The 13,401-nt window shown below is 39.2% G+C and overlaps 1 protein-coding gene across 1 annotated transcript in view; it reads right to left on the bottom strand.

Moving 5' to 3' along the window:
- LOC145686414 (trypsin-like) overlaps nt 1–13,401 on the bottom strand; it is a 68,623-nt gene that overhangs the window by 21,105 nt on the left and 34,117 nt on the right. The window contains exon 4 of the mRNA XM_081759708.1: nt 5,230–5,441. Within this exon, the coding sequence (XP_081615834.1) occupies nt 5,230–5,441 (212 nt within the window). The remainder of the gene's footprint in view (nt 1–5,229; nt 5,442–13,401) is intronic.

The raw sequence follows: 13,401 nt of genomic DNA on the forward strand, positions 1-13,401 counted from the left end.
AATACAGATCCATCCACAAAACTAGGAAGTCATTGGATTGCAATTTATATTGATCATCGCGGTGTTGGAGAATATTTTGACAGCTATGGCCTTCCTCCTTATGTACCACAACATGTTGCATTCTTAAAACTTCATTGTATATACTATAAATATAATAATAGCCAAATGCAAAGTCTTGGTTCATCCGTATGTGGCTATTATGCTTATTTTTATTTGTGCTGTAAAGCCCAAGGAAAATCTCTGCGTGAAATTCAATATTTGTTCACAACAGTACCCACGGTTAATGATCGTAGACTGTTGCAATATACCTTCCAGGTAATTTTATCATATTTATCATTGTAAGTGTATTTGTTTTATCATCATCTATTTCTATACTAATCATCTTTTTCCTCGTTCTTTTTTACAGAATTCACAATACGAAGCTTTGCAAACGGGTGCTATGCTGCAAAACATGGAAACAAATCATTACAATCAAGAAGAGGAGGCAGTCTAATGAAGAAACCCAGCTCAATATACAAACATTGTCAATAAGAAAGAAAAAGAAGAAACCAGAAAAATGAATAAAATACAATTTATGCTTATTTATGTGTTTTTATTGTCCATTCCATATACAACGTTATCAGATTCTCCTAAAGAACTGTGCGATATAAGACGAGAACCCTGTGCAAAGTTTCCACCTAATTCCTAGAGAACATTGACCAGGGACCTCGTCGCGCATTAAAACCAAATCATTGATCACGTGACCGTACTACACCCGAAGGGTACTACCAAATTGAAAGGAGATACCCATCCATACCTTATAACCTTAATTGAGTCAGTAACCGAACACGTGGTTGTACTTAAAAATTTGAAAATAGGACCACCGAAACATATTGAGGTCCTGTACTATGCTTCAATTGGACAATTTCAGTGGACCCCCATTGCCAAAATTTAAGAAGGGTGCCCATGTCTTATAATAAGAAATGAACCCCTGTAATCATAGGATCTCATCAAAGGGGATAAAATGGACCAAAAAAAAACAAACACGTGGTACAACGTTTATATTTTGGCAATTTTTGTACCCCTAAAAGGGAACGATGTAGACCATCCAAATTTATCATGATACATATTGAGGACCTGTACTATAATACCAAATGTTTAAATTGAGCAATTTCCAAAATTTAAGGGGTGGGGCAAGGTACCCCTCCCGGGGTGCACCAATGTACCCATGTCTTATAATAGATAATGGACTCCTATACATGACCATATAACCATATAAGGTAATAGGACATCATCCAAGGGAATAAAATGAGCCAAAAAACCAAACATGTGGTTGTACTAAAATTTGGCAATTTTGTACCCCTAAAAGGGAACGAGGTGGACCACCCAAATTTATCATAATACATGTTAGGGTCCAATACTATAATACCCAATGTTGAAATTGGGCAATTTCCAAAATTTAAGGGGTGGGCCATGGTACCCCTCCCGGGGTGCATTAATATACCCATGTCTTATGAAAGGTAATGGACCCCTATACATGACCATATAACCATATAAGGTAATAACATCTCATCAAAGGGGATAAATTGAGCCAAAAACCAAACACGTGGTACAACGTATTGCTTACGTTTATATTTTGACAATTTTGTACCCCTAGAAGGGAACGAGGTGGACCACCCAAATTTATCATGATACATATTAGGGTCCGGTACTATAATACCGAATGTTGAAATTGGGCAATTTCCAAAATTGAAGGGGTGGGCCAAGGTACCCCTCCCAAAAATTTAAAGGGGTGCATTAATATACCCATGTCTTATGAAAGGGAATGGACCCCTGTATACGCCCATATAACTATATAGGGTAATAATACCTCATCCAAGGGGATAAATTAGGTCAAAAACCTCCGAAATTTGAATTTTTGGCAATTTTTTACCCATGAAAGGGAACGACATAGACACCCAATACTGATAGAGGTACATACTATGGTCCTAGGCTACCATACCAAATTTTTAGATTTGGCAATTTCCAAAATTTAAGGGGTGGTGGTCCTATGTACCCCTGCCAAAATTTAGGGGGTGGGCCAAGGTACCCCTGCCAAAATTTAGAGGGGGTGGTCCTAGGTACCCCTAGGTCATTGACCCCGGGCCAAGGTCATTGACCTTTGACCTATGACGTCACAAAGGTCGGGGTCAAAGTCCAAAGTGAGGCAAAGTGGGGCCCATACTACTGATACCCCATCTTGTTGGACGCAAACCTCATTGATGATGCCTACCCTCTCAAGTTGTGGCACAAAGAATGCATATAGCTGTTGGCATTTACCATATCTTCCTCGAAGAAAAAAACGACCAATGATGTGACACATTAAAACCGCGCATCGCACATAAACTTTGTGCCTCCCACTCATGTAGATATCTCCAAATTAAACAGTTTTACTTTAATTCCTTTACTTTTCCCGAAACAATAAGTATGGTTTCATCTGAGGATAAAACCCTGGACAAGTTACCATAAGTTGTTAACGGACCACCATTGATTAACAAAATTCCATTCTGATATCAATCTTCATATCAGATTATATGCAAATTCTGACTTCCACTACCAGGTTTTCACCTTTTCATATAATCTCTTAATATTTGTTTCTACTAGGGTTGATGTCCCATACGTTGTTGGGAACTTTCCCCACCAAGATGGGAGTTCCGAGTTTTGGTTCAAAATTTGAAACATACGGCACACACGATGTTATTTTTCTGCACGATGTAATTATAAATCACTTGATTACCAGTGCAAGCGTCAAAAAGTAGTGTTGTCAGATTAAAAGTTTAAATGTTCCTTCTCCTCATCCAAGAAATTTGTTTTCTTAAAGGTAACAGTTACAAAATACAGAGTTTTAGTTTCCTACAAGAATTTATGGACTGTAATTTTCACTCATCCAATTGTACATGAGACTGAAATGAAGTAAATATATGGTTGCTTTCATTTAAGTTACTTTGAATACCGTAACGCAAACAAATGAGTAGAAGAATTATCTGTAAATGAGTACTGCAATCAGTTTTCTATCTGATCTTTCCCCACTGAGTCTACTTCTCACAAACAAGTGAAACAAATGAAAACATATTGTTCACTATGGACAGCAGCACCAAATTCATGCAACGAAGTAGAACGTTGACTGATTCTTTCGCCGTGCAGACAATGAAAACTGATTGTAAAAACGCATTTAGAAAGAAATTTGTCGGTACGTATTTTTGTTTTTGAAATTACGGTAATACTCTGAGTTCACATAGAAAAACACACACCTGTCTTTAGGTTTTGTGGAGCTTTCTTTTAAAAGATGGAATGCGCCCTTCAGAGCAGTAGTGACTCACATTTGCCAATAGTAATTGCCTCCTAACAATTCCACACGAAGTACCGAAAGATATAGAAAAGAAACTTATCGATCCCACACTCTTCTGTGATTTCGTGAAGCTTCATATGCCTGACACCCCATAGTGAAAGAAAATGAGAGGCACCTCACCAAGAACAATCTAGGAGTTTGACTGATTTTCTATTCGGTTAACCTTAAATGAAATTCAGCCAAGCGGTTACACAAGAAGAGCTTGGCCCCCGCGCTAAGGTACTTCGAATGTTTACAGAAGATGATCTCAGACTCGCAAAGTTTCACCAGCAGAAACAGCTAGTAGATGTAACACATGTTCCTGTAGTTATACGCAACCAAACGAAAAAGAAACCATGTTCATGTGTGAACTTAAGAGCGTGAAGGTGAACATGGATGGAAGAACTTCACAATGAACTTCGCGAGTAGAATATCGAATACACAAATGTACTCCACATGTACATGAGAAGGGCCCACTTTTCCTAGTTCGTCGTTTCTCCACTATCATGATTACCATTGTGAATAGATGCAAATCAAGATGTTCTGGTAGCAATAAGTGCCCTCTTCGTTTCAGACAAAGCTAAACAAATCGCATCCCAAATCTACTAACATTCAGAACGTTATATTTGTCAGCAGAAACCAGATCTTTAGAGGACCCGTTACGTCCTTCTCAAAATCTCACCCCATTCTAGATGACGTTTTCACAGAAGAAAAGTCCATCTCAACCGAAACCATGAACATCAGTTTAAGAAGAAAGCAGAAGTAACCATATGAAATGGATGTTCTTAATCGTCACCAAAATCCAATCTCCTAAATCCAACATAAGACTCTCTACATAGATCAACACATCATTTCTTACAAGAAAGACTCAATATCTTCACCACCACATAAGAGCAAACATCCAGCTGAAACAAAAGAACACACAAGAAGAGCAAAACACACAACAAACTATGTTCTTTTTTGGTTTTGGTTGAGTGTTTTTGTAGTTTTGAGGATTTAGAACCTTGTCTCTAAGAAATGCTGTGTTTACCTATGGATTTATTTGAGTTAGAATTTTTGTTGAGCAAAGTTTGTAACCAGGGTGAGAACTATGGTTATGAAAAGGACGAAATACTCAATCAGTAAACACAAACCCAACATTTAGCCTCCAATGCAGCAAGCATTCGCCATTGGAAGAACACTCAGAGATGTTTGTCAACTTCCTCTGGCAGACATGCAACATCAAGCAGCATAATGAACTGTAATATTTTCCATAAGTAGAAGCTTTGCTTTGTATATACTTAAACACAAACAAACTATTTGCTGAGCAAAACAATATATTCACATAAAAAACTATATAGTGTTAGTTGGCGAAACTGTAACATGTATGTAGTTTTTTATGTGAATATATTGTTTTGCTCAGCAAATAGTTTTTGTGTTTAAGCATAACGAAAAAGAAAAAAAACATGGTGAAAACCACCACATCAGAGATGAATGAAGGAGAGAGAAGGAAAATTATCGCCGAGTATCACAACAGCCCGCGTCCTTTAAAGCATCCAGTATGATCAGGAACGAGAATAGATGGGAGCAAAATAAAAAAAAAAAAAACTCCAAAACAAATTTTCTATCACCGGAGCATTTGGTACTGATAAGTCAAGTCATTCCCTTCAGGATGTCGTAAGCCTTCAGTTCATCAACATCATGATACTCACAGTTGTTATCGTCAATTGTATATCCACTTGACGACGTCAAAAGAACCTTGTGCTTACCTGAACTCACGCTCAGTAATTGAGATTGAGACTGATTGAGCATGAATCCCAAAAAACATATTCATTCACTCTGCACCATACAATGAAAACTAATATATAAAAAGGTAAGTCAAAACATATTTACATGAAACTTACGTCGTTCTGGCAAACATGCGCTTGTCATACCCATCGTCATATGAATTGGATAATTTAGTTTTACCAACGCTATATCATAGTCGAAGGTTCTTCCATTAAAATGAGCGTGGTGAATCACTTTAGCGATTTTTCGTGTCTGTGTTTCTGCCTCATAGAACGTCGAGTGATCGTGCTCTGCTAAAATTACAACCACATTCCTCAGAATGGATTTCCTACGAAGAAAACAAAAGAATTAATTTTTCAAAATGTGTTTATTGTATTGCAGCTATATATAAGTCTGTTTTTTTTTTCGCAGCACTAAAAAGGAAAATAACGGACGAATTAAGCAAGGTTACGTGTACAGTTGGAAGTAACACTCTGAATTCCTTTGTATTATAAACAGCAAGAATATATATATATAGGGTGTTTCAAAAAGCATTACTCAATTTAAAATATAAATAGTATTCATAGTGTAGATCATTCAGATTAATAAAAGAGTTTGGTCCAATTAAGGCGACACATAATTGGAAACTCAATGCAGTATATACTTTATATAAAATCTATTTGAAATGAACTTCTGAAGTAGTCCGCACCAGTTCAGACTAGTCAAAAATGCCCTGAGATAGAAAAATGTATCCTCGTCGCCAAAAGTGCCTTTACATCGCCGTGACGGGTATGTGACCGCGCAGTACTCTAAGGAAGGGATGGTTGCATAAGAATTTGTGATTAATTTTGAAGAGTTTTTATTTTGACTAGGGAAATAACGTAGGTATAGATAGTAAAGGCACAGATTTCAAGCATCAGTGCACTGTCATCTCTGTTTTTCAATTTATTGCCTTATATGATAAGTTAAACCACAACATCTGTCACTGATAGCGTAGATCATCTTACTTTTTAAAGTTGCCACTTAGCTTATTTGTGCAAACATTAATCTCCAGACATGATGTAGAGAGAAGAGAAAGAAAGAGATACAACATCTGTAAGATTTATGTAATTCACTAAGGAACTATAGGGACCGACTGAGCTAATTACTGCTACTAGCGATTTTCACTCTCCAGGAATTTACTACGACATGTTTCCTAAGTCCTAAATCTGTGCATGAATTATATCATTCGCCTCACTAATTATTTGGGAATGGAAACTGATTACGCTTAACGTGAATATGTTTCGCTGTCATAAAGCAAGAACAGTAATAAATGTAAATAAGGTTCTCATTATTATATAAAACACAGAAGTATTTATTCCGTGTATAGAACAATATAATACAGTAACTAAGCAACATCACAATGACTAACGCTCGCAGGATTTTTTCCAGGCAAAATACCAATATAGAAAAATCTTTTAAGTTTTACGTCCCACGATTATGCCGGTTAGGCTAAGGGAGACGGTGATGATGAGTAATGAATGTAATGGTGGAATGAAGAAAGTGGGAGGAAACGGAGGAACCCCGAGAAAACCCACGCACATGGTGTTTCTCTAACACAAAGTTCAATTCTGCGTGGGCTGTAATCGAACCCGGGACCCCAAGCAGCAGAGATGAACGCTGTACCACTGAGCCACCGCTTCCCCCCTGAGTCAAACGGCCCCACGTGAAAAGGGCCCGGGTCAAATGGTCTTCGCAAATAAAGGATGCGAGTCAAAAGTCCCTAATCGAAACGCAACTCATCAAAAGGGCCCTGGTTAAAAGGGGCCGAATAAAAACACCCCTCATAAATAGAGCCCGGGTCAAAAGGGTCCCACGACAAAATGACCCAAGTCAAAAGGGCCTGGGTCAAACGGGCTCGAATGGGAAAGGGGTCCGTTAGAAAAAGGCCCGAGTCAAACGGCCCTGTGTCAAAAGTTTCCGGGTTAAAAGGGCCCTGGTCAAAAGGGGACGAATCAAAACGCCTCTCATTAAAAGAGCCCGGGTCAAACGGGTCCCACGACAAAATGACCCAAGTCAAAAGGCCCTGCGTCAAACGGGCCCAGGTGAAAAAGGCCCCCCTGCAAAAGGGCCCGAGTCAAACGTTCCGGGGATAAAAGTGCCCGAATCGAAAGGAGCCCAATCAAAGAACCCCTTCATAAATAGAGCCCGTTCAAACGGGTCCCATGACAAAATGACCCAAGTCAGAAGGCCCTGCGTCAAACGGGCCCACGTAAAAAAGGACCCGCTGCAAAAGGGCCGAGTCAAACGGTCCTGGGATAAAAGTGCCCGAATCAAAAGGAGCCCAATAAAAGCGCCCTTCATAAATAGAGCCCGGTCAAACGGTTCCCACGACAAAATGACCCAAGTCAAAAGGCCCTGCGTCAAACGGGCCCAGGTAAAAAAAGGGCCCGCTGCAAAAGGGATCGAGTCAAACGGCCCCTGGTTAAAAGGGCCCGAATTGAAAGGAGCCGAATCAAAACGCCCCTCATAAATAGAGCTCAGTCAAACGGGTTCCACGACAAAATGACCCAAGTCAAAAGGACCTGCGTCAAACGGGCCTTTATCAATAATGGGCCCGCTATAAAAGGGCCTAAGTCAAACCGCCCCGCGTCAAGAGGGACCGGGTCAAAATGTCTCCACAACAAAAGGACCCGAGTCAAAAAGCCCGGATCAAAACGCCCCTCATCAAAAGGGCCCCGGTCAAAAGAACTCCGCAACAAAAGGGCCCGAGAATAGTTTGTTAACGCAAAAATTTGGGATTTAGGTAGCGATAATAAACATAACAATTATAATGACTGTCTGCATTTTTGCATTACGTTACTATACTCAGAATTTTTGCAAAGACTGTTAAGGAATGACAACCAACGTCAGGAACAGAGGCGACTTTTGATGGAAGCTTCAATTTTAAAAATTTACATTTTACGAATGTAATCCACGAGAACTGCGCAAATGTATGGTGGAATTTCATTTACGATGGAAAACATTTATGGTCTCAAAACAAACGTTCAAAAAAAGAAAAATAACAACCAGTTTTTGTTCATTGTTATGCAAATTTAATGATTATTATTATCATTATTATTACTTTTTCTATTATTATCATTAATAATAATAATATACAAGGTCAATGGTAGACCATGCTTTCAAACCAGTATACGCCACTGCTCGAAACTATTAACTCTATATTATTCCCTTTATAGAACAATATAATACAGTAACTAAGCAACATCATAATCACTAACGCCCGCAAGATTTTTTCCAACGGACCGAATAGAAATATCTTTGAGTTTTACGTCCAACGATTATGCCGGTTAGGCTAAGGGAGACGGTGATGATGAGTAATGAATGAAATGGAGGAATGAAGAAAGTGGGAAGGAAACGGGAGAACCCCGAGAAAATCCACGCACACGGTGTTTGTCTAACTCGAAGTTCAATTGGAGTGGGCTGGGATCGAAACCGGGGTCCCAAGCAGCAGAGGTTAACGTTCTACCACTGAGCCACCGCGGTTCCTTAGTCAAGTGGCCCCGCGTCAAAGATCCCGGGTCAAATGGTCTCCGCAACAAAAGGGCGCGAGTGAAGTCCCGAATCAAAACCCACCTCATCAAACGGGCCCTGGTCAAAAGGGGCCGAATCAAAACGCCCCTCAAAAACAGAGCCCGAGTCAAAAGGGTTTCACGACAAAATGACCCAAGTCAAAAGCCCTACGTCAAACGGGCCAGGTGAAAATGGGGTCCACTGCAAAAGCGCCCGAGTCAAATGGCCCCTGGTTAAAAGGGCCCGAATTGAAAGGAGCCGAATTAAAACGCCCCTCATAAATAGAGCCCGGTTAAATGGGTCCCATGACAAAATGACCCAAGTCAAAACGGCCTGCGTCAAACTGGCCTTTGTCAAAAATGGGCCCGCTATAAAAGGGTCCAAGTCAAACTGCCCCGCGTCAAGAGGGCCCGGGTCAAAATGTCTCCACAACAAAAGGGCCTGAGTCAAAAGGCCCGAATCAAAACGCCCCTCATCAAAAGGGCCCCGGTCAAAAGAACTCCGCAACAAAAGGGCCCGAGAATAGTTTGTTAACGCAAAAATTTGGGATTTAGATAGCGATAATAAACATAACAATTATAATGACTGTCTGGAATTTTGCATTACGTTACAAAATCAGAATTTTTGCGAAGACTGTTAAGGAATGACAACCAACGTCAGTAACAAAGGCAGCTTTTGTTGGAAGTTACACTTTTAAAAATTTACATTTTACGAATGTAATCCACGAGAACTGCGTAAATGTATGGTGGAATTTCATTTACGGTGGAAAACACTGATGGTCTCAAAACAAACGTTCAAAAAAGAGAAAAAAACAACCACTTTTCGTTCATTGTTATGCAAATTTAATTATTATTATTATGATTATTATTATTATTATTACTTTTTCTATTATTATCATTAATAACAATAATAATAATATACCAGGTCAGTGGTAGCCCATGCTTTCAAACCAGTATACGCCACTGCTCGAAACTATTAACTCTACATTAACATCGGTCGTCTTTCGATCATTTTATGTTACTCCGTCCCACTCTCCAAGGTGTGGAAGGGTGCCTTCTTAATCCTTGCCCCAAGGCAAGAAAAGCGAACAATATTTTCGCAAACACAGCGAGGCTTAGAGAGGGAGTGACTCAAAACGCACACAGCTCGCTGTGTAGCTGCAAGAGACCCATGGGTAATTAGTTGCCCTCTTGTTACAAGGCGTTTAGTCAGTACCTATGAAGGTCAGTTCCGTTAGTTGAACATTGAGTTGACTGTTAGAATACAACAGCAGCAACAACTAGTCCCTTCTGTTTACTTTTCACCAATATTTTTCACCTTCATGCGTATTGCGAGATTTAAATGACATGTGTCAAGTATATATTTCCAAAAAGATATGAGTACTCAAAAGGCAAAAACATGTAGCTATTTTTGTTTTCCCCTTTTCTATTAACCAGTGGAAGTGTGTATGGTTGTTTCACATCCCTCTTGTAGTTTGCTTACTATTCCTTCTTCTTTTTAGTTGAGGTTTTGGCTATGAATACCACCGCGACAAGTCGTGGTTCTTATGATAGTGGCGTATTTTCGCCCCGAGAAATTACGGAAATAATAAATAATGTAGACTACGATGCTTTTGGAACGGACGATGAACGTAGTTTGTAGGAAGATTCTAGCATGAATTTGTGACACACACGCCTTTTTTTATATAGCGTCGCTGTTGAACGGAACGTTAAACCAGTGGCGTAGTAGACACACACATTATATATACAGGGTGGCCCATTTTAATCTTTCCACGGAAATATCTCGAAAACGTTTGAGCATAAATAAACTGAACAAAAACTCAAATAGGAAATACCATGGGGCAAATCGAACGGCGCTGTCGCGATGCCCCCAGGGCCGTTCTTCAAGGGGGCCCGGGGCTAAATTAAAAATGAGGCGAGTGAGACTTCATTCGATAGATCTTTAAAAACTAAAAAGCGATGTGGCAAAAGATTTTTTATATCGGTCACCGTGTTCGAAATGACCGCCAAAATATGTTACTTGCATCACATAAACGTCCAATAGCTTTGATATGGAAACGGTTGAACATAAATGAACCAAACAAAAACTCAAATAGGAAAGTCGTGGGGCAAATCGAATAATGTTGTCGCGGTGCCCCCAGGGCTGACTTTCATCTTTGCCCAGGCCCATCTTAGAAGTTTTATATGAAAATATGGGTCACGTGATACCTCATTCGATAGGTCTTCATACACTAAACAGCGTTGTGACAAAAGATTGTTTATATGGGCCACCGTTTTGAAAATGGCCGCCAAGACATGTTGCCTGTATCAGATAAAACGGCCAGTACCACTAATATGAAAACGGTTGAAGATAATAATGGATGAACAGAATAAAACTTCTACAGGAAATCACAGAGGGTATTTATCATTCCACGGCTCGAAAATGTTGCAACGGAGGAGATGATTAGAGTAAAGGTGCCATAATACAAAGGAGGAAATCTAATTCCTTGAAAACGGTCCAATGATAAGTGGGTGAAGGGGACGGGAAGGAACGGTGAAATTCCAAACGATAACCTTAGTTTTTGAAATTGTATCTACACAACAAAATTATCTGATACACGTTTTTTATGAGATATAAGTCTGTAATAGAAAAAAGTAGGTAAAATTCTTGTTAAACGGTACCTTCCATTTTGATTGCATGAAATAATTTGTGCAAAATGAATCAACTGAAATGCGAAACCAATTTGTCGAACGATGCAATTTCAGAACAATCTGTAGAAACGTTGGTATTCTCAAAAGTCGTCTGCAGAATATTAGTTCATTACAGTACCAGTCACTTGTACACCCCAAGTGTTTCAGGAGCTCCTCCTTGGCTAAGCGGTTAGCGTACGCGCCTTTGGCGTAGGAGATCCGAGTTCGATTCCCGGCGGGAGCACGTGTAGTTCGGATTGCACGTTAATCAGTAGGTCCACGTCTCATATAGCCTCGCTGCTGAACGAGACGTTAAACCCAAAATCAAATCAACTCAACCAAGGGTTTCAGACAAACCATACCTATTGCAAGTAAATGTGGGGGTTCTCATTTGAATTTTTACCATTCATTTCCGCTTAACCCCTTGCGGAAGGAGATCGGAAAGATAATTTTCTAAGAATTAGATTTCCTCTTTAGCATTATCACTTATACTTTAATAATCTTTTTCTCCATTGGATTGTTCTCGAGGCGTGGAATGAATAATACCATCTGTGATTTCCTATAGAAGTTCTATTCTGTTCATCCGCTATTATTTTCAACCGTTTTCATATTAGTGATACTGGACGTTTTCTCTGATACAGGCAACATGTCTTGGCGCCCATTTTGAAAACGGTGACCAATATGAACATTCTTTTGCCACAACGCTGTTAAGTGTATGAAGATCTATCGAACGATGTATCACGTGACCCATATTTTCGTTTAAAAATTCTAAGTTGGGCCTGGGCCCCCATGGAAGGCGACCCTGGGCGCACCGCGATAACACTATTCGATTTGCCCCATGACTTTCCTATTTGAGTTTTGGTTTGGTTCATTTATGTTCAACCGTTTTCATATTAGTGCTACTGGACGTTTATCTGATATAGGTAACATATTTTGGCGGCCATTTTGAATACGGTGACCTATATGAAAAACCGTTTGCCACATCGCTTTTCAGTTTTTAAAGATCTATCGAACGAAGTGTCACTCGCCCCATGTTTCCATTTAAAATTTTTAAGTTGGCCTCAGGCCCAGTTGAAGAGCGGCCCTGGGGGCACCCCGATATCGTCATTCGATTTACCCCATGGTATTTCTTATTTGAGTTTTTGTTCAGTTCTTTTATGTTCAACCATTCTTGAGATATTTCCGTGGAAAGATTAAAGTGGGCAATGTATGTTCATATATATATATATATATATATATATATATATATATATATATATATATATATATATATATATAGATAGATAGATAGATAGATAGATAGATAGATATAGATATAGATATAGATATAGATAGATAGATAGAGAGAGAGAGAGAGAGAGAGTAAAACCTGTCAACTTGGCCACCTGTCTATCTTGGAAGTTGTCCACATTGAAACAATGTTTACCCTATGATGATAATGATAAATTTACCTGCATATCTTGGCCACGCAAAGTACCATTTTGTTGTTTTTCTTAACTCTTTCTTATTCCCATACGCGAGTCAGATGTTCTGTATTTGTAAGTGGAGACAAAGAAGCATAGATTCCTAAGATTTGTTCTTGGAGGTCAAAGGCTAGAACACTACCCTGATAAAGGGTTGGGGAAGGAAGACATGAATAAGAAAAAGCACGTACAGGAATTCCGGAAATGATTGCACGTATTTGTTTACCCTATCTGTTTTGGTAAAATCATTAGCTATAGCCTATCAGCTCCGTTCATCAATGGGGAGCTTTAGTAATTCCGGAAAATTCTCAAGGCTAAAGCTAACCATATCAATTCTCAACTATTGGCACATGACTTCTTGTCAAAAGGTAGTGGAGGTTTTGAAATATGAATTCCCTTAACATTCCTCAAAACATCTTTTGCTCCGAGGGAAACACTTGTAGCTCATTAACAAAAAGTAGTTAAATGATTGATCTATATACATTATTTTCATGTAGCTGTCGTGCCATTGCTTATTAACAATCAAGTAATACTAGAAATCCTATTCTAAAAATACACGAATCATACTTATTTTCTGTAAGTTGGCCACTTTTCAATGGAACTAATGTTGGCCAGCATAGACAGG

This window comes from Thermobia domestica, chromosome 5 (assembly GCF_964235325.1).
Source record: "Thermobia domestica chromosome 5, izTheDome1.hap1.1, whole genome shotgun sequence".
NCBI classification, from domain to species: Eukaryota; Metazoa; Arthropoda; class Insecta; order Zygentoma; family Lepismatidae; genus Thermobia; species Thermobia domestica.